The sequence below is a fragment of the Nelumbo nucifera genome, chromosome 6, assembly GCF_055504915.1.
Source record: "Nelumbo nucifera cultivar China Antique chromosome 6, China Antique-T2T, whole genome shotgun sequence".
Taxonomy (NCBI): Eukaryota; Viridiplantae; Streptophyta; class Magnoliopsida; order Proteales; family Nelumbonaceae; genus Nelumbo; species Nelumbo nucifera.
The window spans coordinates 59,030,894-59,058,740 of record NC_142654.1 but is presented as its reverse complement, the minus strand read 5'-3'; the positions used below and the strand labels follow the sequence as shown (position 1 = coordinate 59,058,740).

The 27,847-nt window shown below is 33.9% G+C and overlaps 1 protein-coding gene across 7 annotated transcripts; it reads right to left on the bottom strand.

Annotated features, from left to right (window-relative positions):
• Positions 1 to 2,116: 2,116 nt before the first annotated feature.
• LOC104601934 (plasma membrane, autoregulation-binding site, misato segment II, myosin-like, tubulin/FtsZ protein) lies at positions 2,117 to 27,569 on the bottom strand. 7 transcript variants are annotated; one of them, XM_088889855.1, is made up of 11 exons: positions 26,998 to 27,569; positions 25,822 to 25,931; positions 21,543 to 21,616; positions 20,524 to 20,625; positions 19,637 to 19,715; positions 18,338 to 18,413; positions 16,683 to 17,022; positions 15,381 to 15,639; positions 14,165 to 14,407; positions 13,964 to 14,083; positions 2,117 to 2,740 (listed from the first exon to the last, which is right to left on the bottom strand). In XM_088889855.1, coding segments are annotated over exons 2-11 (1,740 nt in total). In that variant the 5' UTR covers positions 25,823 to 25,931; positions 26,998 to 27,569; the 3' UTR covers positions 2,117 to 2,294. The 7 variants fall into 7 exon arrangements, with proteins under 7 accessions (XP_088745981.1, XP_088745982.1, XP_010263735.1 ...); XM_088889856.1 differs by having other exon boundaries at positions 19,637 to 19,682; positions 26,998 to 27,568; XM_010265433.3 differs by lacking the exon at positions 25,822 to 25,931 and having other exon boundaries at positions 26,998 to 27,568.
• Between the last annotated feature and the right edge of the window lie 278 nt (positions 27,570 to 27,847).

Genomic DNA, 27,847 nt, shown 5'->3' with positions numbered 1-27,847 from the left:
AAGTTTGCTATCTTGTTTGCTTTTGTTAATGTTAATGGGTTTTGGTAACATTAACTATCCCCATCATAGCTTTGTGGGTTGTATTTCATGCCCATTACATGTAAATTCAAGAGGTTTATTTCAGCTTTATTTTTTTCTCTTATTTTCCTTTTTTTCTGAAAATGCCTAAATGTTCATCGATCCATTCAACTTGAATCCTCAATTACATCAAAATTCAGGGCAGAATGAAGAAATTCCAGAGTTACAGACCAGGTTTTAGGAGAACTACAATTTAGAGAAAATCGTGTTAGATGACGAGCTGCCTTGTTACAAGATCTAGGAGTGAAGATTACTAAAGAATTTATGATAAAGCACCACTGTGTGCCAAACATAGGACACGACGTGACCTATAGAGGGGTGTCCAGCATCGACATTGCCGTAGATGAGAATGAAATCCTCTGATATAGTTATCCAAAGGAAATAAAAAAAAAAAAATCCCCAATTAGATAACCTAACTAGCACAAAGTTAAATCCTTCAAAAATTTTTAATACATTGTAAATTATATAACTTATGACCCAATCATCAAGTCAAAAGAGTCAACCCATAATTAGAAATTGGGTTGAGTGATGGTTTGAATGGTTTAATTATCCAAGTCAATGACAGGTTAAAAACATTGAATAAATTATCATAAAAATTATATTCCATTTAAAAATAATAAAAATTAATTAACCATAGTAAAAATTAGTGTTTAAAAAATTAGACCAGACTGGCTAGTTGGACTGGTTGAGTGACTAGGGTCATGGCCGGTTCAGTCATACCCTAAAACCACATTGGGTAAAAAATAGCCAAAATCGATGATCTAGATGATTGAAACAGAAAACTGGTAACCCAGTCCCAGTTTTAGAAAATCAGCTGGTTTTTTTAATTTTCTTTACAAACGTAAATGCAAACTTCTAAAGGCCATAATTTTGCGCTTAGATGTCTAATTTGGGTAATCTTTTTTCTTATTTTGGGTAACTTTTTGACATCTACACATTAATTTTCCTGTTCTAATTGGGTAACTTTTTGAATTTTCTTTTTTTAGAAAAAAGCATTTTCTAAAAAAAATATTTTTTTTGCTTTAAATCTTAATTTTTAATATAAAACATTGAAACTAAAATAAATATATGTTATAAAAGAATATAGTTATATATTTTATTATTATAATCTAATATATAATTTATAATATGTTATACACACATTATCCCGGTTCAACCCCAGTTGAGTTTTTGACCCGTGAACCTCTCCCTTTTTTGGGTTGATCCCCGGTCCGGTTTTCTATACATTGGTAAAAATAATATAGTAAGCTACTTAAATAAAATAACAATGATTATCAATTATTATTATTGATAAAAATATTTTTATTAATATAATAAAATTAACTTAATTCATAAAAAGGAATAAAATAAGTTAAAAACTAATATCAATTTAAATTAATATAAAACTAATACAAAATTATCTAACAATTATTAGTTTTATAATTAATTTTTACTAATTTACGACCAACTTAAATTCCACTAAATAAATAAAAATTTAATACAGTTAATTGAATTTAATAAGGACTAATAAAAACAAAAATTAATAAAAAATGGTTCATTTTAAACATATTATAATTAACTTAAAATCAATTTAGATTTCATTTAAAAATAGGAAAAATTATAAAGACCTTCGGTTTTTTAACAATCCTATGAAATTCCCCTATGTTTTAACCTTAACAAAAACCTTAATACCTTCCTTTCATTAGCAGTCCGAATAAAAAATGATGATGTAATGCATTATGTTTTAAATACCAAATTTACCCTTAAACCGACACCTGGGAATCAGTTTGAAATATATATCCCGGAGTATCATTTTGAGGTCATTCCATGTCTTGGTAGAATCGCCACAATGATTTGGCTCCCAAATCCCATGCTTGGAAGAGGAACCACCTCGGGGATATCGCTGTTAATGGACCGGTTTTGGGTTGGACCGGTCTAAATCAAAATCAATTTGATTGGACTGAATGAACCAGTAAGACATTGAATAGAACCAGCCTAGACTTAATCAGAGTTGGACCTGGTCCTTCCCCGTAATGGATTTATATTAGATTGGATCGGATTGAACCAATATCTTGTCCATTGATAGAAGATCAGTATACAGGTGTCAATAGACCAGGTTTGGGTTGGAACCAATCTAAATTAAAATACATAGCGAACAAAGAAAAATGCCCTCTCCAGAAAAGTTACAAAAACTGCAGTTTCATCAAAGCTACAAAATGAGTGCACTTGCTAGAATCTTAGTCTGAATCAGAGGATTCTTCACGAGGATCCAGTGCCATAACCATCCTAGACAATTCCTCCCCCATGTCCTGCAATTCATCCTTTTCAAAACCCCAACTTCTAAGCACCTCAGATCCTGGTGCACCCTTCTCAATTCCAAATCGGCGAAGGTTGCCCAACCGTGTCTCTATATAAGGCAAGATGGCATTGCTAGAACGTAGTCTGGCAGCCATGGGAATAGAGTGAACATCAAGTGATCCCCTTGATTGAGACCCATAAATTGGGCTGTCCAACAGCTCTCCACGTTCGCGAACAAGGTTGCTGAATATTGATGGAAAAGGCAAGGGTATTGGAAGAGGACAGAGAGCAACCGAAAGATGAGAGAACATTGGCCTCGTCAAAGCACTTTCATAAGAAGCAAAGATTGAATCCTGCACTTCAGAAATGGAGGCCGGATTACCTCCTGTTGTCCAAAAACATAAAAAAAAAAAAAAAAAAAAATACATTAGAATGGAATGCATTGTCTCTTCTCATTTAGACAGCATTACTTCCAATTAGAACAGGAAAAAGGATTAGGGCTATCAATAGGATAGGTCTACTTTTAGCAGGATTTGGCAGTGTTCACAATCAGACCAAAGCCTGGATTCTATTAATCAATGTACCTGGTAGATTAGGCCTTTGCTGAATAACTAGCACATGTCAATATTGGACCAAATTCAAATCCGGCCCATGCCTGGTTTTAAACATTTACTGAGTTTAGATGCTCAAAGATTATTACCAAGGCTGATGTGAGCTTAAGCTAGCCTTAATTGACCAAGGCCCAGCCCTACAAAAGCTCCTAGAGAGCCAAAAAGAAACCAATGCTATGCATAGCAAGAAGGAATTTGAATTTAGAAGGGCATGCACCACTATCAGATTAATTTCTGCCTTTAGTTTTATCTTTTTTCGTGATTAGCTTGGCTCAACGTCTTAAAACTCCAAAATCCTAGAGTTTCGTCCCTTCAATGGAGCAGGGAGAGCCAACTGAACAATTAAACCGACCAAATCAGACCAGTGCCCAACCTACTAGAGGAATATAATAAACAATAAAATCATCAATTCTAATGCAAAATATCCGTGGATATCTAGGTCAGAATTAGATCAAACCCATTTCTAGGTTGCATGGGAATGTTTCCAGAAGATAATCATGACCAAAATTCTTGACACAAAAAGCCCACATATCTTCTCTATCTATCTATCTATCTATCTATCTATAAATTGGTCCTGCCATGTCAGCATCCCTCTCCTTACTTCAAACCCCCCTTCCTAATTCTGTTTTTTTTTAACTCCACATAATTACCCATTAAACCAATAAGCAAATCAAATTTGCTCAACTATTTCTAACAACCATAAAGAAAGAGGGATTTGCTTTCCTAATGTTTAGCCAAGTGGCACCACTTCCTCCTAAATTGTCTCTAATTCCTATTTATCTCCTAAATTATCTCTAACTCTTTTTATCTCTTAAATTATCTCTAATTTAGTAGAGAGATACTCTCCTAAACTATCTCTAATTCCTATATATCCTCTCACCCACTTTTTAGCTATATCTATCTAAAGAAAGTTTCAATTAAAAAAATTCAGAACAATTTAAATGATATAACGAAATTATATACTAAATTTAAAATATTTATTCAAAACACAAAAAATTAATAGATTTAATAATATTCATATTATTAATAATTCAATATTTTTACAAAATTCATCACGAATTTAACTAGTAACAATATAAATTATAATTTTACGAATTATTCAATTTAAATGTTAAATTTTCAATAACTAATAATCTTAAATAAAAAACATTAAAAATAGCTAAATAATATAACAAAATATTTAATATTACGTAATAACATTAAAATAAATAAAATTCAAATAATGAAAAATTTTAAATATTTTACATATTATTTAAATACTTAACATGACAAAATTTTAAATAGTTAAAATAATGAAATTATGTATTAAATTTAAAAAAAAAAATCTTAAAAATAGAAAAATAATTATAATAGAATTCATAATATTCATATTAATAATAATAATTGGATATTTTACAAAATTAATAATGAATTATGTAATAATAGTACAATTATAATTTTATGGATTATTAAACTCAATAAACAAATAATATTTTAAGAATTTAAAATAACAATATTATTTCAATAACTAAATAAATTGTAAATAACTAATTTCACTTATATTAATTAATAATTATAGAAAATAACTATCAACAAAATTATATTTATTAGTAATAATTTTACAATAATAGTGTATATTCATAAGATATTTATATATACTATAAATAATATTTATTTTACTTTCAATAAATATTTATTGTTTTTTATAAATATGTTTTCAATAATTATTTATAAATGTATTTTTATTTTTTTTATTTAATAGAAATTTAACAATAATTGTTGGAGATTAAACAACTATTATTTAACTTTTGAAATTTAATTTATCGTATTTATTGTATATTTGTTATAAATTTACTTTTACTAATTATATATTTTTTATAATTTATAGATTCTAATATATATATTGGTCTGTCCACTTCACCATACCTCTCCTTGCTTCAAACCCCCCTTCCTAATTTTCTGTTTTTTTTTTTACTTTTTTATTTTCTTAATTCAACATAATTACCCATTAAACCAATAAGGAAATCACATTTGCTTAACTATTTCTAACAACCATAAAGAAAGAGGGATTTGCTTTTCTAATGTTCAGCCAAGTGGCATCACTTTCCCCCGCTTCCTCCTAAATTGTCTCTAATTCTTATTTATCTCTTAAATTATCTCTTAACTCCTATTTATCTCTTAAATTATCTCTAATTTAGTAGAGAGATTCTCTCATAAACTATCTCTAATTCCTATTTATCCTCTCCCCCACTTTTTATCTATATCTATCTAAAGAAAGTTTCGATTAAAAAAATTCAGAACTATTTAAATGTTATAACAAAATTATATACTAAATTTAAAATATTTATTCAAAACACAAAATTAGTAGATTTAATAATATTCATAATATTAATAATTCAATATTTTTACAATGAAATTATGTAGTAACAATATAAATTATAATTTTATAAAGTATTCAATTTAAATGTTATTCAAATAATAAAAATTTAACATTGAAAAATAAAATATTATTTAAATATTTCAATAACTAAAAATATTAAATAAAAAACATCAAAAATAGCTAAATAGTATAACAAAATATTTAATATTACGTAATCACATTAAAATAAATAAAATTCAAATAATGAAAATTTTTAAATATTTTACATATTATTTAAATATTTAATATGAAAAAATTATAAATAGTTAAAATAACGAAATTATTTAATAAATTTAAAAAAAATTCTCAAAAGTAGAAAAATAATTATAATAGAATTCATAATAATCATATTAATAATAATTTAATATTTTACAAAATTAATAACGAATTATGAAATAATAGTACAATTATAATTTTATGGATTATTAAATTCAATAAATAATTAATATTTTAAGAATTTAAATAACAATATTATTTCAATAACTAAATAATATTGCAAATAACTAATTTCACTTATATCAATTAATAATTATAGAAAATAACTATCAACAAAATTATATTTATTAGTAATAATTTTACAATAATAGTGTATATTCATTATATGTTTATATATACTATAATTAATAAATGTATGTTTATAAATACATTTATAAAATGTATTCATTATATATTTACAATAATATTGTTTTTTTATAAATATGCTTTCAATAATTATTTATAAATGTTTTTTTTGTTATTTAATAAAAAATTATCAATAATTATTGGAGATTAAACAACTATTATTTAACTTTTGAAATTTAATTTATCGTATTTATTGTATTTTTGTTATAAATTTATATTTAGTAATTATATATTTTTTATCATTTATAGATTAATACTTATTAGATATTAAACTATTATTTAAGATTACACTATTTATTGACTAATTTAGTTTATTTTCAGTAATTATTATATTTTTGTAATTATTATATATCTATTATATTTTCATTATAAACTTATTTTTAATGATTGTGTACTTTTGCTATAAATTTTCAATAACTATTGGAGATTAAACTATTGTTATTTATTAGAAATTAGACTATAAATTTAGTTGAAATTAGGAGTGTTCAATGATTGGTTCAGTTCAGTTGCAGTTGCAGGCTGTTTCGCCAACCAAATCAATCTGGTCAAGTCCGCAGTTTGTCACTCGAAACCGATCGATTGACCATTAGCAAAAACCCACCAACTCGAGTTGTATCGATTTGGATCTATTTTCGGTTTAGTTTGTTCAAAAGATTTAAACTTAAAAATTAACTTTAAATTTCATAAATTACAATGATATTATTAAAAAATAAATTACAAAAATTAAATCTATGATATAAAATATTTTAGATTAACAAATATGGGAATTTTCCTACTTTTTCGTATTAAAAAATTAAATTTAAAATATAAAATATTAATATATATTTATTAAACCAAAACTGATTTGAAATACTAGAAAACCGACCAACTCGGGTTGAATTGATAGGATTGTTTATTAAAAAGTTAAAATATAAAACACTTATATACTCTTATGTATTTCTATTGATAGGATTGTCCCCGTCACCATGCCTCCTTGTTCCATTATCCCCACCCTGCATTCTCTTTGACTTTCTCTCCTCTCCCCTTCCCACCACTCTCATCAAGCCATGTCACCCAACTACCTAAAAATATTCCTATAAACCAATAGGAAAGTATCATGTTGCCCCGCTCCCTAATCAATTCCTAAAATGCATCCCACCAATCTATATCTCCTCTCCCTCATTTAAACTATTCATATTAATTAATAAATAGTTAAATACAGTTAATATTTAATCCCACCCATATTCAATGAGTATTAATTAGTGTTATTACCAAAAGTTAATAAATACAATTAGTAAATTACCAAAAATTAAATATTCTTATTAATACGGTTAGTAAATTACCAAAAAATAATAAATATTGTTATTAATTAACTCATTAAAACTCTTTTAACTAATTTCTATAAGATTGAGAATTATATTTAACAATTATCAAAAGGTATAAAAGTTTAGTTATTGTTATTATTATAATTAATAACCAAATACAAATGAGGGAACAAAATATTATAATGTTAGAAAATGAAATTATTAATTAATTTATATTGAAAAGTAAAAGATAAATTAGTGTAATTTTGTTCGAAAACTACCAAATAAAAATATATTTAATAACAATTTAAAAAAAATCAATAAATCCCCATAGTTACACAAATGTAATAAATTTTTCAAAAATTTTCATAAAATAACATATTTGAAATTAAAAGATACAAATGTAATAAATGCATTAAATAATTATTGAAAATTATTAGAATATTTTGGAAATTTTAGGAAAATTTATTACATTTGATAGATTTTGGAAAACCATTAAAAATTATGTAATTTTCATTGCAAATTATTGAAAATTATTAAAGATAAATGACTATGGGAAATGGAAAACTATAATTTGAACAAATAATTACACAAATTATTAAGATAAATTAGTATAATATTGAAAAAAGGAAATTATTGGTTAGTTTATATTAGAAATTATAAGATAAATTAGTATAATTCTGTAAGTAAACCATTTGAAAAGAAAAAAAAAATTATTTAATAAAAATTTAAATAAATTTTCAAAATTACACAAGTACAATAAATTTTCCAAAATTTTCATAAAATTACATTTTTCAATATTAAAGACAATAGTGTACTTTTAGAAATTTACTACGTGGCTGATACTCAATATATCTTTTTGATCATTTCTATCTTCAAATTGAATATTAGGTTAATGGGGACATTATTTTCAAAACTTGATCAAACCAGATGGTTAGACCAAAAAATTGGGAACCGAACACCGTTTCACCTCAAAACCGCTTTTTGTCCAAAAACCGTTTATTTGGTTAGCGAACCGTTGACATGGGCGGTTGAACCATCAACCCAATTAACAATTTTTTGCCTTTTTTTATTTTTCTAATTTTTTATTTTATTTGTCGAAGCAGGTCATCCATTCGACTGACAGACCATTCGACCCTAGAACGGTTCCCTATCTGGTCCAATTTTAAAAACCTTGGACGGGGAGTGGGTGCATTGCCTTGAGCTTGGCTAGGTGTGCGGCATGGCCTGACCCATGGACCAGCCCGACCCACGGCATGGCACCACGAACTTGTGCGGGCTCGAGCCATGGGCCATGCCGAACCAACCCCCCCAAATTATCCTAGAGGGAGGCACAGCCTAGGATGCCTCATAGGCCAACACGGCATGACTCGCACCTTGTGCGGGCCACATGCAGGTTGTGTTGTGCCGACCCAGCACAACCCAATTTACACCTCTATTTGAACCTACCCAATATTGGGGACGGGGTAGGGAAATTCGAGGATTCTCCATCCTTGATGAAGAGTGGGATGCCTTGCCCCTAAACTCGCCCGACATTGAGTGGTTACCTTGCTCTGAACTCGCGTCACTGGGGATGGGGCAGGGATGGGGTAGAGTGTCTTGACAATGGGGCAGGAGAAGGGATGGGGTGCCCTGCCCTGAACCCACCCCGTTGTCATTCCTATATAATTGTTAATTATTAGTGAAGTTAATAAAAATGTTAGCTTTTATAATTATTTTTATTTATTTTAAAATTAATCAAAATTTCATTTAAAAATAATAAAAAGAACAAGAATTATGAAAATTACTACAAATTATTAATAAAACTAAATTTATTAAAAAATATTTGTTCATATTCAATTAACAATAATTATTTTTTATAAATCAACATTAAATGAAAAATAAAATTATTAAATCTTCCACATTTTACCGTGCATCGCACGGGTCCCTACTAGTCTTAATATAAATAGGATCAATGTCTGAGACCGGTATAGAATCAGGTATTAAATCAATATGTCCTTTTCCGGTTACATACGTCCCAATTCAGCTATAGGAAGCAGTAACCAGGCTAAGATTCATCCAAGTGGCACAGAAACCAGTCATGTAAAGAGAAGCTACATTCTAATGATTATGTCAATCTTGCCTATTTAAAGTGAAAATCCAGGGCATCATATAGAGACAAGCAATATCCTGCTCATACACCATGTGAAGCAGAATAATTTCATTGTAGTTTCATGTAGCATTTTAACCAACATTTCTCTTGTATGAAATGGGTTCACCATTACGATAAATGAAATGATTCACTTATGATTGTTGAAAAATGTAAGTGAGTTCATTTCTTGAAATCCAGAAATGACTGAATTCCAATATTTTATCAGCAACGAATGGATTCACCTTAGAAGTCATACTTGGATACTAAATATCAAGGAAAACGAAATGAGATCATTTTATTTCAAATGCTTCTTAACAAGCTACTAATAATTGGTCAATTATAATGTAGAAAGTCACAGAAAAGTTGAAACTATGAATGGGTCACAAGGATATGGATATGGCACACTTGCATCCAGTCTTAACAACGATATGGCATTTAACAGAATAGGATGGCAAAACAGGACTCATGCAGCCAACCCATAGGTTAAGGCTTGGATGATTATAGTTGTAGTCTACCCCTCCCAAGACCTCATATAGTTGGGACCAACATTGGGTAATGGCCTTTTTTTTTCCTACCAAGGTTGAGGTTTCTGGTCTTCTCACTGAAGCAAACATTGCCAGGAATTCATGCCTCAGTTCCCTGGGAAATGAAAGTGATTTAGCAAACACCATAAGATTGAATTTTTTTATCAGTAACAGGAATTTTATTAATAAAACAAAGTACAGCAATTACAGCCTCCTAGGGAAGGGGTAAACTCTCTTAACCCTTCCCAAGGATAAACATAATAATAGAAGAGGCAATTACAAACAAGCCCAGAATGAATGGACCCTTCCCACCCCTTGTTTGGCTAATGCATCTGCAAAGGAATTTGCACTCCGTTTGACCCATTGAAATCTTACTACCATATCCCTAGATAGCCAATTGAACTTCTTTTTTTCATTTGCATAATTCCATAGCCCAATCTCTTCTTTTTCTAGCCAACCAATAACTACTATGGAGTCACCTTCAATAATTAGACTATTAATATTTAATTCTTTTGCTCTTTTTAGACCTTCCAAAGCAGCCAATATTTCAGCCCTAAGAGAGTAACCTACACCAATTGATTCAGAAAACAAAGCCATCACTTTCCCTTCATTTCTGAAAACACCTCCAATACCCGAAGGCCCGGGGTTACCATCACTGTTTCCATCAAAATTGAGCTTTATAAACCCTTCAGCTGGTGGAGATCACATTGGACTACAAGCATCTTTCCATGGAGCTGATTCTGCCACTGCCTTCCAATTATTCAGCAGCAGCCCTGCTGGAATGTTCTCAAACAGTTTCAGTATCTTCATCCATTGCAAGACTCTTGCTGTAACCACCTCCAAAACAGTGCTTAAACTCCTTTCCTTATCCTGAAACACTCTTTGATTCCTTTCTTCCCAGACTGCCCAGCAAATAGCAGCTCTAGTGCACCTCCATAGAACTTTTCCCCTCTTCTTATAGCCACTAATAGACGAAGCAGCAAACAAGCTTTATATGTCCGGGGGGGAAATCCAACTGCACCCAACAAAGAAGCAAACCAATTCCAAATAGAAAAGGAAAAGGGCAAGAAATAAGCAGATGATAACAGTTCTCACCATTAGCTTTACACAAGATGCACCAGTTAGGGGACAAGCACCATGAAGGTCTTTTTCTTTGAAGCAAATCACTGGTATTAATCTTACCCAGAATAGCTTCCCAACAGAAAGCCCCTATTCTTGGTGGAATTAGCTTTCCCCACACTTCTTTAGCAGGAAAGGAGGACCCCGAAATAGGAGAAGGTTGAGTCAAAGCTCTAAAAAAAGAAGCACAAGAAAAAGAACCAGAAGGGGTTAAGGTCCAAAATCTACCATCTCTACTAGATGGGTCCAAAGAGATTCCTTGGACAATTGTGATCAAATCCAAAGCTTGGTTCAATTCTGAATCTTTAAGACCTCTCCTAAAACCCAAGTCCCAATCAAACCCTGAGTCTTGAGTCAGAAGGAATCAAAAAGGAAGAAATTGGCTCATTCTTAAAATCAGAGATAGCAAACAAGGTAGGAAATTGGACTTTCAGAGCTGACTCACCCAAGCAAACATGTTCCCAGAATTTAACAAGGTCCCCCAAACAAAGATTGTATCTGACAAAAGGTAGAAAGATGGAAGGACCGCATGTATAGCCTTCCAGGAAGAAGTACAAGTAACCTGAGGCAACACTCCAGCATCCCAACCATCTGCCAACAGCCCATGAATGCTAATAATCGCTTTAGCCCACAATTTATCCTTGTCCTGAGGTAGCCTCCACAGCCACTTCCCAAAGAGAGCCTGATTCCTCAATTGAATGTTGCCAATACCTAAACCTCCATCACCTCTACTCCTACAGACCATTTCCCAGTTGACTCTGTGATCCTTCTTCTCCTCCCTAGACTCCCATAAAAAATCTCTCATTAATTTTTCTACCCTCTTGTCCACACCCACTAGAATTTTAAAAACTAATAAAAAGTACACCGATAAGTTTGTCAGGGTAGATCTAATCAAATTTATTCGCCCTCCCAAAGATAAATGATTCTTCTTCCAGGTGGCCAGCCTTTTAGTGAGTCTATCTACCACCAGGTTCCAGAAGCTAATGTTCCTAGGGTAATCACCCAAAGGAAGTCCTAGGTACTTCATAGGCCACTGGGAGACTTCACAACCCAATAAAGAGGCACAAACCTGAAACTCCTCCTCACTCATATTCACCCCCACCACACAACTTTTGTTGAAATTAACTTTTAGATTTGATACCCTCTCAAACAAGTCCACCACCAGCTTCAAATTCCTTACCCTGTTAAGATCATTTCCTTCGCAAAACAAAATGGTGTCATCAGCAAACTGCAAGTGAATATCCGGAACCCTATCCCTGCCAACTCTCCATCCTCTCACTAGTCCTTTTGCATCAGCTGTCAATAAGCAACCCAAGCACCTCCGCAATGAGGGTAAACAAGAATGGAGAGAGGATCCCCTTGTCTAATTCCTCTAATGGCAGGGAAGTGATCCACTACAGTTCCATTCACCAATACTAAAGGCACCACTTAATCCATTTACACCACTTTTCTCCAAAACCAAAACTCCTCAGTAGAGTTCAACCCTAGATTAATCACTCCTCCCCCAAAAAATTCATTAAATACCACCTTAGCTATTATCTTATATAGGCTATTCACCAAACTAATGGGTCTAAACTCACTGGGCTGAACTGCATCAGTCTTCTTTGGAATAAGAGCGATAAAAGTAGAGTTCAACCCTAGATTAATCACTCCTCCCCCAAAAAATTCATTAAATACCTTCAGAATATCCATCTTTAAAATCTCCCAACAATCCTGGTAGAAAACCATAGTAAACCCATCAGGCCCCGGAGCCTTAGCCCTATCCATAGAGAAATTTGCTTCCTTAATTTCTTCATAATCAAAATGTCGTTCCAGCCGCATCTTGGAGTATTCCGAAATCCTTGGCCATTCCAATCCTTCTAGACTTATTCTCCCGCCTAAGCGCCATCTAAAAATAGATTTGAAATGATCCACAAAGGCCCTAGCTATTTCCCTATATTGAGTCAGATGTTCTCCATTAACCTCAAGTTTGGAAATACAATTCCTGTTTCTCCTAGCATTTGCCATTGCATGAAAAAATCTCGTATTTCTATCTCCTTCCTTTAACCACAAACATCTTGACTTCTGCCTCCAACTGATTTCTTCTTTAAATAGGATGTCCTCCAGTTGCTTTCTTAGTGCACATCTTTCAACTCTATCATTTTCCTTGAAATTTCCTTCCCCTTCCTTAGAATCCAAAGCCTCCATTTGAAACACCAACTCTTGCTTCTTTTCTTCTAGTCTATCAAATTGGTGGGTGTTCCAATTTTTTATTTTAGCCTTTAACTCCTTCAAGCTTCCTATGGAATTCCATACCCTCCCAAATGACATTCGGATTATACTCTGTCCACCAATCCCTGACCTTCTCTATAAACCCTGGGTATTTCAACCACATGTTCCCGAACCTGAACGGGGCAGGTCCTCTCCCTTGAATTTCTTCTTTGCAAATCAAAATTGGCCAATGATCTGAGGTAACCCTAGGCAAGGCCCTTGATACTAACCCCACCCCCCCAATGCTCTTCCCAATCCACTGAAAACAAAAATCTATCCAACTTGGAACAAGCTGGGTTTGATTGCAAATTTGGTTGAAGGAGATTTGTGCATTAACATGATGCAATTGGTGAAATTTGGTTGTTGATAGTAATAGATCAGATAGAATTCATGAAGTCAAATTTAATTACTGTACTCTAGCTAGAGGGGCAGGGAGATCTTTCTTGTTTTTCTGTCAATAAGTTGGTCGTCTTGTTTAGAAACAATTTAGCCTGCTTGATTCTCTGGTCCAGGCTGGGCTAGCATTACAATTTTCTATTTATTGTTCCACATCTGCCCATTAGTACAGCTTCCATTTTTTAATTGAGCATATGATATATTTTACTTACATTCTCAAAACAAATAAAGAGGTACAAATATGTTATACCCACATGCACAGAAATGAAGTTTACCTGAATGATGTATTCCATGAACAGTTGTAGATTCTATTGCCCGAAAATCTTCCACATCCTCTGCAATCTCTGGTGTCAAAGAATGCAAACCCCTTTGAACAGATTGTTTGTTTTGTTCACCTGAATTCAGGAGCATATAACTTCAGAAAACACACAAGCGCAAAAGAACCTGTAAAATTAAAAAACTAACCAGATAAATACCAGTTAAACAAGGAGCTGGCATAGCTACATCCAGAATGGCCACCATATTCTGCCTGGCTTGACCCGCCAACATTTGCACAATCCCATTAACATCAATAGCACCGGCAACATAATGTGAGTCTGTAGCTGACCCAATCGATTCCATTCGGAATGGGAGACTTATGGAATGCAGGGCAGCAGCATAAACTGCACTGCAATGGTAAGCCTTTGAATCTTCTATGCAAAGAAATGTAGACGCCTTACCTTTACAGTAACACAAGTTTGGTCAGCAGAAGAAAACAGTTGAACAAAAAACAAAATAGACCTAAGATTGCTCAAACTACATATAAATATGGTAACATCAGATGTACAAATGGATATTCGCCTCTATGTCAAATGGCTTGTTCAGGATGGTGCCTACATCAGACAATTACCTTGCCAATTGCTAGGGAACAGACAGAGATATGTAGTTTGTTTAGGAGAGTTCAGGCCCTGGAAGACAGCTACGAGGCTGTTTCGTACAGTTTGGTATTATGATTTTTATAACCAGGGTGTGTTAACCACTTCAAGTGGAGGTGGCTTTTCATATTAGTAGTACTTTTCTGATCATTGTTACTTATCAAAAGTATTATCAGCATATAAATAAAATAGCAATACTTAATTGCACATGCATAGAAGGAGAAATGCTGTATAAAGCATATAGAAAGACAACATTAATGATAGCATTTTTCCCCGTAAAAGAAATAAAAAATAAATAAAAACATTAACAGCACTCATGCAGATGTGGGACCCATATTGTGTGCATACCCCACAGGTAAGGAATTCTTTAATTGACACAATGACCCAAAATAGCAATACTTAAGTGCACATGCATAGGAGGACAAATGCTGGTATAAAGCATATAGAAAGACAATGCTAGTGATAACATTTTTCCCCTGTAAAAAATTAAAAAAAAAAAAAAAGATTAACAGCATTCATGCAGATATGGGACCCATATTGTGTGCATACCCCACAGATGAGGAATTCTTTAACTGACACAATGCCCCAACTGTGTGTGTAAGATGCACATGTATCCAGTACAATAAAAGGAGAGAGGAAAAAAAGGCATTATACCACTAGCATTGCTTATGCAGAAATAGTTCAAGTGCTGTAAGGGAAATACAGAACATAGTTTGAACACACAACAGAAAGGACATCAATCACTTAAAGCCACCTTTTTGTATACAAGAATTCTTACTTCTACTCAGGAAAGGCAATCCTATTGGCACAATCAATTTACTGAAGGAAGAGAGTCTTGAAAATGAGACCGCATCATGAAGAGCTTTTGAAATAGAGTCCTTCCGGCCTAAAGCATTCTTGTTGGTGGTTCCAGGACCTGGACCTCTTGCAGCATAAAGCAAAACTGGAGTGTTCGTATATTCATCTGCAATATTCTCCAAGAATTCTGCAGCTACACTGGAAAAACCTCCAGAATCATCAACAATAAATTGAATACCCTGTAAAGGCAGCATCAACTTTTAAGGATAGATAAAGCAAAGACTTATTCACCATACTTTTATCCATTTTTATGACCTAAACAATATTATTGGGTGGACATTTCTGGGATTGGATAATCTATCAAAACATCACAGACCTTAACAATGTGAATAGCCATGCAAAGCACATAAATAATGGAAGAATCCGGAATTTAATTGGTATGGGAACAAAACAAATAAAAACGCATTGCCCAAAACAATGTGACAGTCAAAGATTTCTTGAAACTTGACAGGAATCCTAAATTGGCCACAAAGACTTCTTCTAGGAGGACTAATATGGATTCCTTGATCAAGCTGGTGGTTGGGGATGCAACTTGGGCCAGGTTAGCCTGAACTGAACCTGAAAATTTCAGGTTGGGTTGGATCAGGATTGGGGTTGAAATGTATGAACCTGACTTTACTTCATATAACTATGTCCTTTTATATATAAACAATAATGCTAAAACTGAAATGTCCTCAACACTCAAGTCTAGGAAATAAGGACATTTGGCAAAAGTAGAAAAGTCAGGCCAACCCAAAGGGTTGGGGTTGGGGTTTCAATAGCTCAGGTTGGGTTAGGATTGACCAGTTGACCTCGCCTCACCCAACTAGCACCCCTACTAGTGGTTCTTGGAATCTCTATTACTAAGATTAAATAATATAAACAGAAATGTAGGGTCAACAAAATAGTGATCTTGGGTCTCATGGGAAGGTGGTGCCTACTGTAATCTTTAAGAGGTCCCAAAACATTCATAAGTATAAAATATTTTCAGCAGTTTAACTCCATCCCGTAGTACTAACAAAATTAGTAATGTTAATCATATTCTTGCCAGTGGGATTAGAGATCTACTACTGCTCTTACACATGTATATGTCAAGGGTGTATTGTCTTTTCACATGTTATCTTTTAGTAGGTACACCACTTTACAAATACAGATGTAAGATTATTGGTAAAAGTAGATATCTAACACTACTCAAGATAACAGAATTACAATTCCTCTGACAAAAGATAACAAATTTGAATACCTGAATCTGGTCACACTCTTCTACAAAGAACCGAAGCCTATCATTAATTTCTTCTCCGCGTAGTGCCTCAGAGAAGATGTCCCTTCCAATTCCATAATTGTCAAATTCTTGAGCATCCATCCATAACCCTTTTAATTCATATAAACTCTGGGGATGATAGTGCACTTTTGAAAAGTCAGTCCAAAAATGAACACCATTTTCTAGACATTCAACTATGTCTTTATCTTGGATATGATCATCCTCTTCAGCACTTGGTTTCCCATGTTCTTCTTCATCCAAACGTTGCAAGAATAAATTCTTCTTCTGAGGATCAGAAACAAGTTTTGTAACATTACCAGTCCTGCACATTGGTATAATGAGATGGTTACCTTCAACATGTTTGCATGCATGACTTAATGAAAAATGACAAAAATAACATAGAGATTTCAAATATTTTCTGAAGGTAAACAAAATTTTCATTAAAAAAAAAACAGAAACTACAAGAATGATGACCAGTAGACACTGGAGAGAAGGAGAAACTAAACCTCCATCCACCCCCAACCCATGCCAAACCATTGACAAAACACTCCAGAAGACATAAACATAGAGATGTTAAATATGACTGCCTAAATGAGTTAAGTCTATTTTTCAAGCGCAAAATAAAATGTATTTAAGACTATTGCTTGGTGCAATGGTAAAATCTAAGGCTTTATACTCAGGGCCAATTGGCCCTGAAATTTGATGGAATTTCCTTGGGCAACCCGGGACAGGAATAGGTGGAGCAATCAGAAACTCGGAGAGCAGGATCTTGACTTTATATTCAGGGCCAATTGGCAATACAAACTCTGTGAAGGCTGAATTCTTGGCATACTTCATGGGCTCCGGTTGACAAAGCAATTGGGCTTTAGACAGGTGGAGGTGGAAGGGGATTCAGAAGTAGTCATTACATAGGCTACTTGTAAGCGACATATTCCTTGGACTCTCAAACATATTTTCAGGGAAGTTGAAAGGATAGTGAAGGATTTAAATGCTAACTTTAAGTGGATTAGGAGTGCAATTAGGCTAGCTGATTCCTTAGAAAAACAAGGGGTCGCAAGGCAGCAATTCTACTGGGCTTCATTGTAATCTAGCTTGTGTAATTGGGAATGGCATCATGTAATCAATTGTACTAATCCACTTATAATTATTTTAATAAAATAACTTTTTGCTGATCAAAAAAAAAATCTCAGGATGACACACATGAGAACATGGGTTAAGTCTGAGAACAGCCACTCTTCACAGAAAAAAAAAATGCTGGAGATGAGGTATAGCATGTCTATACTTGAAATTGAAATAGACACGCTCTTTGTGCAATAATAGGAGTTATAAATTTGAAAAGTTCTCCTAATGGTCTTATGGCTTGGTTTCATAATATTGCTGCTAAAACTCCAAAAAAAAAAAAAAAAAAAAAAACAGTGCAAACGAAACTGTCAATAAGAGATGACTTGTCTTCTCTCAAAAGTGGACAATTTGTCTCAAGAATCCACTTTCATTATCAGCTTCCCAGAAATTTATCTCTTAAGGTAAAACTACAAGCAAGAGCATATATCCTGGGGGTGTACATCATTGTGTTTCAAGCACACCATAATATAAACTGCATCAGGATATAAGATAATATGCAATAGAATAAGTCTCACCATGTACGAACATGCATTGGAGCAGATGGAATCTCATGATACAAGGAACCATGTGAACTAAGAGAACCAAGAGTTCCTGCAACTCAAAAAGACTTCAATGAAGAAAAAGTGTGAAAGCATACCCACTGATACTATTTCTCAGGAAACAAAAGCACATAAATGCGATATTTAATAGATGTAATTACCAAATATATGTTTGGATGTACAAGAAACCAGACACCACAAAGAAGAGGTGCCAAATCTTTTCTTTTAAATATGTATGTACAACAAAAAAAACAATGTGTGTTCATTAAAGATGAAAAAAATGATTACACAAAGCTTATGACAACACCTGCAAGCATGAAAACAATTGTAGGAGGAACCAAAACACAAAGACAAAACCACCATATCAAGCCCAAGCCCCAAGACTAAGGCAATAGAAACCAAAGAAACCCATAGCTACTCCAACATAGAACCAATTCTTAAAAACAAATTATCCCAGAATCAGTGTTTTAAAAAAGTGCAAGGAACACAAGGGGCATTTTGCACCCAAGGTGCAAGGCAAGGCCTGTGCCTTTTCAAAGCAAGGCGCAAAAAAGGCAAAAAATTCAAAAAAATGAAAAAATACAAAAAAAATAATAATAACTATTAAACATAATATTAATTAAAAATATAAGCTTAAGTTTTAAGATAAATGTTATAAAAAAACATATCAACTCAAATTAAAATACATAAACATAACATGTAAAACACATTCAACATGAAAATTTGAAAATAAAATCAAACATATAAAACATATTCAAGCATGTAAAACTCTCAATCTCTTTATTTTTTCCAAACTGCATTACTTCAAATAGTTTTTTTTATCAGCTACTTCAAATAGTTAATGTGATGTTAAACATTTAAAATTCCTGATTCCACGAGCCACCTTTGTATCAAGCCGCTTGAGGTAAAGCCCAAACAAGTCCATGTTAGAGTCTTAATTTCTCAATCCCTACAAAAAGAATGATTTTATAATTTTAATTGTCTTTCAAAAATTGTTTTTGGCTCAAAAATTATCTCGGGGAAGGAGTGACATAGAAAAGATTATGCTCGCATTAATTTTCTGCTTGTATTTTTGGGGAAGGGGTGAGATAGTAGGTACAAATGCTCACGTTAAATTCTTCTTTGATACTGATCAAAAAAATAAAGAGAAATAAGCAACTCATTTATCATGAGAAACTACAGAAAAAGTAACATCATCTGCCTATAGATAATACTTTTTCCCTAGGAGGAAGACCAGCCCAGTTAATGATACAATTGACCAAGTGAAATAAGTACCTTGAAAATCAATTGAAAGCAGGCGAGGAGAATATGTAGGAATGCCCTGCATATGCTTTAAGGTGTAAGCAAATGACGTCTACAAAGAAACTTGGAAGTTTTAATAGCATAATAATTTCAAAAAAAATTGTTGCAAATTGAAATCGATGAATTTATAACATCAAGACTGTATTCGAAAATGCGTGTTGTACAAGAAAACCATTCTAAGAAGTTTAAGAAAGAAAAACATTAAAAAAAAAAACAGTTAGAGAAGATCAAGATCAAAAGCACCAGTATTCCACAAGCAGTAGAATTTTCAAATGGTGATACAGACAAGATATGACAAAAAGCTAATTACCAACTTAGTTGTTCACATTAATACATACATTACTATAAATCCATGAACAATTGGAACCACTGGTGTCACAATGATAGTTTCTACAAAAGCATTTTAAAAAGGGAAAAAAAAGAATAACTTGGATAATTCAAGAGGCCCTTAAAGAATCTATCACCTTATAGTTCTCACTACCTTTAGAAGTTGAACGTTCTAGAAAGAACTCTAGTCTGTTTTGACACTTCTTTAATTGTGGCATTTTTGTGCTAGTCTATTCGCCTATCATTAAATTTGCTCCTTTTCCAATAGTCTCTCTTCGTCCACCCAAAAGAGAAGGAAATGTTCAAATTAGTGCTTGCTATACCTTGAGCACCAAAATCAAATAATAAATGCATGATCATCTACTTAATTTACCTTAATAATACAAACAGTATATTTATCATAAAAAAAAAGTGTACAAACAGCATAAAATACAACAAGAACTAAAGAAGGAATGGGATTTCCAAATCAATACACAGAACAAAGCACACATTTCTTAAATGATAATCTAGAGATTGACTTTAATAGGATCCACCTGTGGCATTTCGCCTGCACGATAGAACACATCCATATCCAAAGATTGATTCTTGAAGACTGGATCTCCATGAGGATCATCGACCAATCCAAGCAACTCATCCTTCAACATCAAGTCCATGGTAAGTTATCTAACTAATTCAACTACATAAATCAATTTACAGAAACATAATATAACAGATCATTACACAATCAAGGATCAAATAAGTTTGGCAAACCAAAAGGAAACAAGAAAAAAGCATTATCACAAAGAAAAAAGATAATCCCTCTTATAACCAGGAGAACAAGATTTGGCATTAGTTTATGCTAGGAAAACAAATAAGGCAAACAAAATGACTCCTCAAAAATCATTCATTGTCACTGACCAGCTATGATTATACTCACTGTACAAGGAGTTGTTTTTCCTCATTCCTCTATTGATATATATAATACAAAAGTTGTTATTGGAATAAATGTATAAAGAAACCACCAAATACTCCTATAAGGTAGGAAATCCAAATCTTTAACTTGTAAAGAAATGGAAGAAAGCCCCATCATGAAGGCAGATAGCCTATTATACATATGTGGACATAACAAGAGTTTCACATTTCAACAAGCATACAGGGTAATCTTTGTGTAAGCAGTTCAAGCCTTCAAGGATACATCTAGCAGCTCTTTTTTGAGTTTAGTAATCTTTTTTCAACCATGCATACAGATTATAGTGTCCAGAGAGGATAATGACTCTTGTATAGTATCTTATTGAGCAGGGATTTGTATATGTTTACCTTGTCTTTTAAAAAACATAAAATAAAATAAAGGGTGTTGGCCACGACAAGCTATCATAACCTACAAGCATGGAAACTGCTATAAATATACAAATTAAAAATGTACATAAGTAGGCATATGTATTTGTATATTTTGATTTGTCTTGCAAATCATGCCACCTACCTAAGTTAACCAAAGGCTAGTTCAGACAATAGATTAATACATAAATTCATTAAAAATCAGGGCAGAGACTTAAAGCATGCCGCAAAACTCTACCTGAAAGTTCCAAAAATGAGATCCAATGAAGTTAGCAAAACTTCCAACTTGGATTGTTACGATCTCCCTCATCACTGTCCATCAAAAGAAAGTTTTACTAAGTGATGTGCTAAAAGCATGACATGACAGAATAATTGAACAGCCCTTGTGCTAAGATAAAATTAGATGAGGAAAAAAAGGTACTGAACAATATAATTAGATAAGTATGGAGTCATCTTAAGTTGTTTTTGTTACAGGAATTAAAAGGATTGAGCAGTACTTTATTGTATTTTGAGAACCTTGAAAATCAGGACCTATATTCTCAGGGAGGAGATGACAAACAATAAAAATGAAAAAAACACAAAATTCTACAGTACAAATGTAAGAAGGATGTTGACACCATAGAAATACCTTTCCAAAATTTATACCATTTGATGATCCAACCTCATGTAGCATCTCTTTAGATGCAGGTGGACGCCCTGGAAGAAATGGGTAGTCTCTTTTAAGGTTTCTTTCTTCTCTCCACCTAAGAAAAGACTACTCTGAACCTAGATTAACCATGACTGACTTGATGATTGGAGGGATCTTTTCTTTTTCTTTTTTACAGAAATAGAATTACCTTTCCAATAGCATACTCAATGCAATGGAACAAAGCCTCCATATGGGTTCAGCTATATGAATCTTGTTCAACCATTCAACTCTATCAAGGGTCATAACCTTTTTAGGTGAGCCCTCAGATAATTTATCACTATCAAAACCAGTATCTTTTCCAGCCTCCCTCTGCCTCTTCTAGAGATATCAACTTGCAATTAGATCAACTCCTTGATGTGCAATAGATGGTCTTCTAAGAACATGCAATAGATGTTCTACTTTTCCTTGTTCTATCACCTATTGAGGCTACTATAGATTTCCACAAACAAAAAACTATACCAAATAGAATGTCAACCAAATAATAAAGAACAGTAACATGTCTAATCTATTATAGTACTATAAGATTCATGTAACAACATAAGTAAATAACTAAAAGTGATCCAAGTGAACAAATATGAGTAAAAGATCATTTTTCACTACAAGGGAAGAAAAGACAACCACATTGACATAAGTGGGCAATGCCATGATGGTAATACAGCCGAATAATAAAAGGCAAAGACCATGAATAGTTTATCACAAGTAGACCTGTTCATGGGCCGGGTAGCCCGATGGCCCGGCCCAGACCGGCCCGCACCCCGGTCGGGCTTGGTCATGTAATTAGGCCCGCGGGCCTGACCTCAGGCCTAACACAGTAAGCCCGATTGTGTTTCAGGCCGGGCTCAGGATTTGTCAAAAAAACCCGGCCCGGCCCGACTCAGCATTATATATTTTATAAAATATATAGTATGTATTTTATAGATTATATAAAATATATAAATAATATAATATTTATTGAAATATATATTTATAATTTAATATATACATTTTTTATTCTTTTCTTTATAATTTCTCTCTCTCTCTCTCTATTCAGCCGCTTCAGCAGTAGTAACAGTATGGGCTAAATTTCGGGCTCGGGCCTTCGGGCTTTTTATGAGGGCTGGGCTCGGGCCCAAGTTGTAAGCCCGATGGTCGGGCCGGGCTCGGGCTCGGGCCTTAGAAAAATCTGTTAATACAGAGTGAAAGCCCGGCCCGGCCCAGCCCATGAACAAGTCTAATCACAAGATGTATTTACAACCATAAATACGAGCTCCAACAAGCTTAGCACTATGTTTCTCTAATAAGCCATTTAAATTAATCAGCAACCAATAATTTAGAGGCTGTTTGGCATTGTTGTTGTTGTTTGAAGTTTCAATGTTTGTACTTGAGCATCCACACAAGCACCATGTTGGCATTTTGGTTTACCAAACCTACATGTTTGGTTGGGCAGATTCAAGTATAAAATGTTTATACCATCCTTCACACAGGGTTATGTGCAAGCCACTTTTGGAGGATACACCTTTTTGACATGTCCTCCTTTATTGGGACATTTCCACTTCCAGTGTCCTATGTGGTGCCTAGTGGCACTGATGTGTGAGTTATGTGCAAAACGCCCTACTTTCCCCCAAGTTCCAATACTAAAAATCAAGTACAAAATTGCCACTTCAACCAACCACAGTACCAAACAACCTCTTAAACTCCCAGCTAATGCTTATAAAACAATAGCATATTTTTAAAAGTTGTATATCTGAATCTTCTCATATGAAGAAATATATTTATAGATTACAAGATTAAAATGAGAATGGAAGTCATGAAGCTTTTAGATCTCCTGAAAATTTCCACTTACATATCATATCTAACAAACAGAGAAAGGAATGGTGAAACAGGATTCATGTAGCTGACCCCATATAGTTGGGACAAGGTGTAGATGATGATAATTATCATATCTAAAAAGCACAGCACAAACCTTACTATATAGGGGCACATAAGTTAACAATGTTTTGGTGGATACATATTTATAATGTTTCAAGAAAAACACTATGGTAACCCCTAGGACGATGGCAATGTCCAAAACTAATTTGAGAATGCATGCATATAAAAAATTCAGGATCCAAAAGTGGCAATATGAGGACCACCATTGTCCAATGACCAGCTTAATATTTAATATCATTTGTTTTAATGTTTTGACGAATACTAATCTTGTTACCAGGACAACAAGGAAGAGAATGAACATGTGTATCTCCTTTGCCCAGCAGACCAGCATAGTATTTTTATACCCTTATCTGGATGATCCCATAGATTGTTGTGACATGTTGTTTCAAGCTTGATATGAATTAAGGAGTACAAACACTATGCCCAAAATAGCGGGAGAGGAAATTCAAAACACCCACCAACAACAAGTATTTAAAACAAACCAAAGGTTCTCAGCATCAACAAAGAAATTTTTGTATAACTCGTCTCAATCAGTGGACTACAGATTCCTTTCGTTAAACAGAAGTAACTAAATAAGAGAGACAAATCCTAAGTAGAAAATCAAAGACACATGAGATAAACAATTGGTTTAATGGGCAATCAAATTGAACTCAAAAATTAAGGTGAATGCTAGAATGGATTCTATATACTTGTAGAATTTACGTAAGCAGAGACCTCAAAGAGATTTAATAACTGCTTAAAAACAAAATATTGAAGAAATCATAAATTAATTAATCAACTGCCTTCTGCCTATTTCAATTTGCATCCGCTGCAGGCAAAGTAGGCCTGTCAATGATACCTGAAAATCCGAGCCCAAGCCGACATCCAATCCGATTATCTCGGATTCGGATGATGTGTTTATATAATCGGATTGGATTCGGATGTTGTGATCTACACCAGATTAATAATCGGATTGGATTCGGATTTGACCCCATCCAATCCGATTATATTATAATATTGTTAATGTCGACTGTGTAGGAGTATTTTGGTCTTTATATTTATGTTTAAAGCTGCTGATGTGTAATGTTTTGTTAGTGATTGTGTCCCATACTTAAGTAGGGGCATAGGAGTCTTTTGTCTTTTGAATAGAAACTTATAAATTAAAGCTGGCTGACTAGAGAGGTGATCAATCTCTCTAGTTCGAACCAGAACTCTTCTCCTTCTCTATTCTCCTCTCTTCTTCTAGTCTTTCTATTACTTCTTCAACCCTCATTCTAACAGAATTCTAGTGCAGATTAGGTTTATAATATGGTATCAGAGCCACTGTGACAAAATCGAATCTGCCCAGAATTCTGATTTTCTCACATCCAACCTAGGGTTTTTTTTTTTCATCATCAGTTGGAGATAGGGAAAGGGGCTGAAAAGGAGTGATCGTCCTCTTCCCTTGGAGGTTTCTATGCCTCTGGTCAGCAAGTTTGTGGGATCACACCAGATTAATAATCGGATTGGATTCGGATTTGACCCCATCCGATCCGATTATATTATAATATTTATTGGCTTTAATATATAAATTTTATATAGTTATACTTAAAATATAAAAAATATATTTATATATATTATATTATAAATGAAGTTATATATAATAATAAATTCAGTATGTTCTATTTATATTAATTTATTATATATAAAAGTTGAAAAGTAATTAATTTTTTTATTTTTTTGGTATTTTAAAAAATTAAAGTGGAGTCGGATTCAAATTTGAATCCAAGGTCTTCAAATCCAATTAGATTTCAGATCGGATTCGGATGCATGTTTTCAGTAGTTAGACCAGATGTGGATTTGCTGAATCCGATCTGATTACAGCCCTATGGCAAAGGGGTTTCAAGACACGTACTTTCTGTTAGTCCATTCTAAAGAAAAAACAAGGAAACATGATACTCACTGCTTTCTCTAGCAGCTGGGAAGAGTTGGAGAGGCGGCAACTCAAAACCCTTTTGCACCAAGCAAGCAGGTACTCATGAGAGAAGGTCGCGGTGACAATGATACTCACTGCTGGATTATTGAAACTCGCCAAAAGAGATAAACAAAAGTCAACTCGAGGCTTAAATCTAAGCATTCAAGTAGGGTCACACCAAAACCCACGGTCCTGTACTCCTGTTATACACTATAAAAAGCTGTATGAGCCACTTCAGATCTGCTAACCACAAACTGATCCCACACCCCTGCCCACAGAACCAAGGTTTTAAAAGGCTAAAGGCAGAGGTGAGAATTAGATAACCTAGACATACAAACTAAAATTGCTTGTAATATTTTATTTATGCATTAAAGATACAATTAATTTGTTTCCTCACATAAAAAATTGTTTCATATCAATTTTTTACATTTACTTTCATGTATATATTTTGTATGTTTACTTTTTTTGATAATTTTTTAATGTTTTACATTCATATATATTTTTTAAGGATAAAAGACTTAAACATACCCTGGGTTTTCATAAATTGGCTTAAACATACCCTGAGCTTTTAAAATGGATTTAGAAATACCTTGTAACTCTTTTACCCTTCATTTTCTTTCAAGATTTCAAAAAGAACCAAATAGAAGTGTGAACGTCGGGAAAATGCTCAGTTCACTTCCATGGCCAAATGAATGGAGTCGCCACCCATCAGAGTATGATGGGTGGCGAAATTGCATTCAGTAAAATATTTTGGGATTAATAGTGACTCCATACCATCCAGTAAAGACAAGACTATTCTGGGTAAGTTGAGAGAGAGAGAGAGGGAAGGGATTAGGCACCCCTCTCTCTTGTCGGTGTGAATACCAGAATCCCAGGGGCTGAGTAAAAGAATGAGGAATCCCTCACCCCTTTTCTATCAGAGCCCCCACCTTCGGACTCAGTAAACTGGTCTGAAGAGTGAAGAGACACGCTAGCCCCTCGGTCACCGGAGAGCACTCCGATTGCAGAACTGAACCAACGAGAAACGACCACCAAAAGCAAGCAAGTCGACAAAAAAGAATAAAAACAGAAAAATAAATAAGCAAATGGAAGACTAAACTACATTAGCGAACTGCTAAATCCACCTCAAGCAAGGGAAGAAGAGGATGAGGTAGTGGATTTTACCTCCTGTGACCTTAAGAATGGAGATGCTGCAGAGTTCGCGTGCAGAGGTTCAGCGTGTAGCTGGATTTTTTATGCTGCCGAAACCTTAGCTCGCGATGGCAGAAGGACGAATCTGAGATACTAGGAACGGCACTAGGATCTGTAGTGGGTGTGATTGGCAATGACAGTAGAGGCGGCCGACGGAAAGGGAACAACTCATCTCCCCCTTTTCTTCTTTCTCTGCCCTTTTCTATCTATCGCCCTCAGAGGAGCTTCTCCCTCTTCTTCTCTAAACTTCACCTAACAATCTCTCTTTCTCTGAAAACCCTCTCTGTTTTTCTTCTCTCACTCGAGCTCTCTCTCCCCTATTCAACTCGGGGGTTTTCATATACCCTCGAGCTGCTCTTCCCCTCCACTTTGCTCTCTCTCACAGTCTCACCTATTCAACTCGGGATACCCCCGAGCTTGTCTCCCTCTCCTTGTTCCTCCCTCAGCTCTTTCCATTCGGCAGCCTTTTGGCTTCCCAAAAGAAAAACCGACGACAGAAAGACCTCTCCTCCCAACTTCTCTATTTCGACCTTCTCTCACCCGACCCTTCTCTCCTCTGATCCCCCGTTCTTGGAATGGAGAAGGGTAATTTTGTAATTCTGGTAAGAAGGGCAATTTGGTAATTTGAGGGCTTTGGGTTTCCTAACAATTTGGAGCAAAAGGGTATTTGGGTAAGGGTACATTAGGAAGGACAATTTCAGTATTTTTTGTGAATAAGGGCAGTTCGGGAATTTGGGATGGAGGGTGATTTAGCCCGACCTCAACGGGACACATGTACGTGACTCAACATGAATGACAACTCGACATGAGCAGATCGACACAT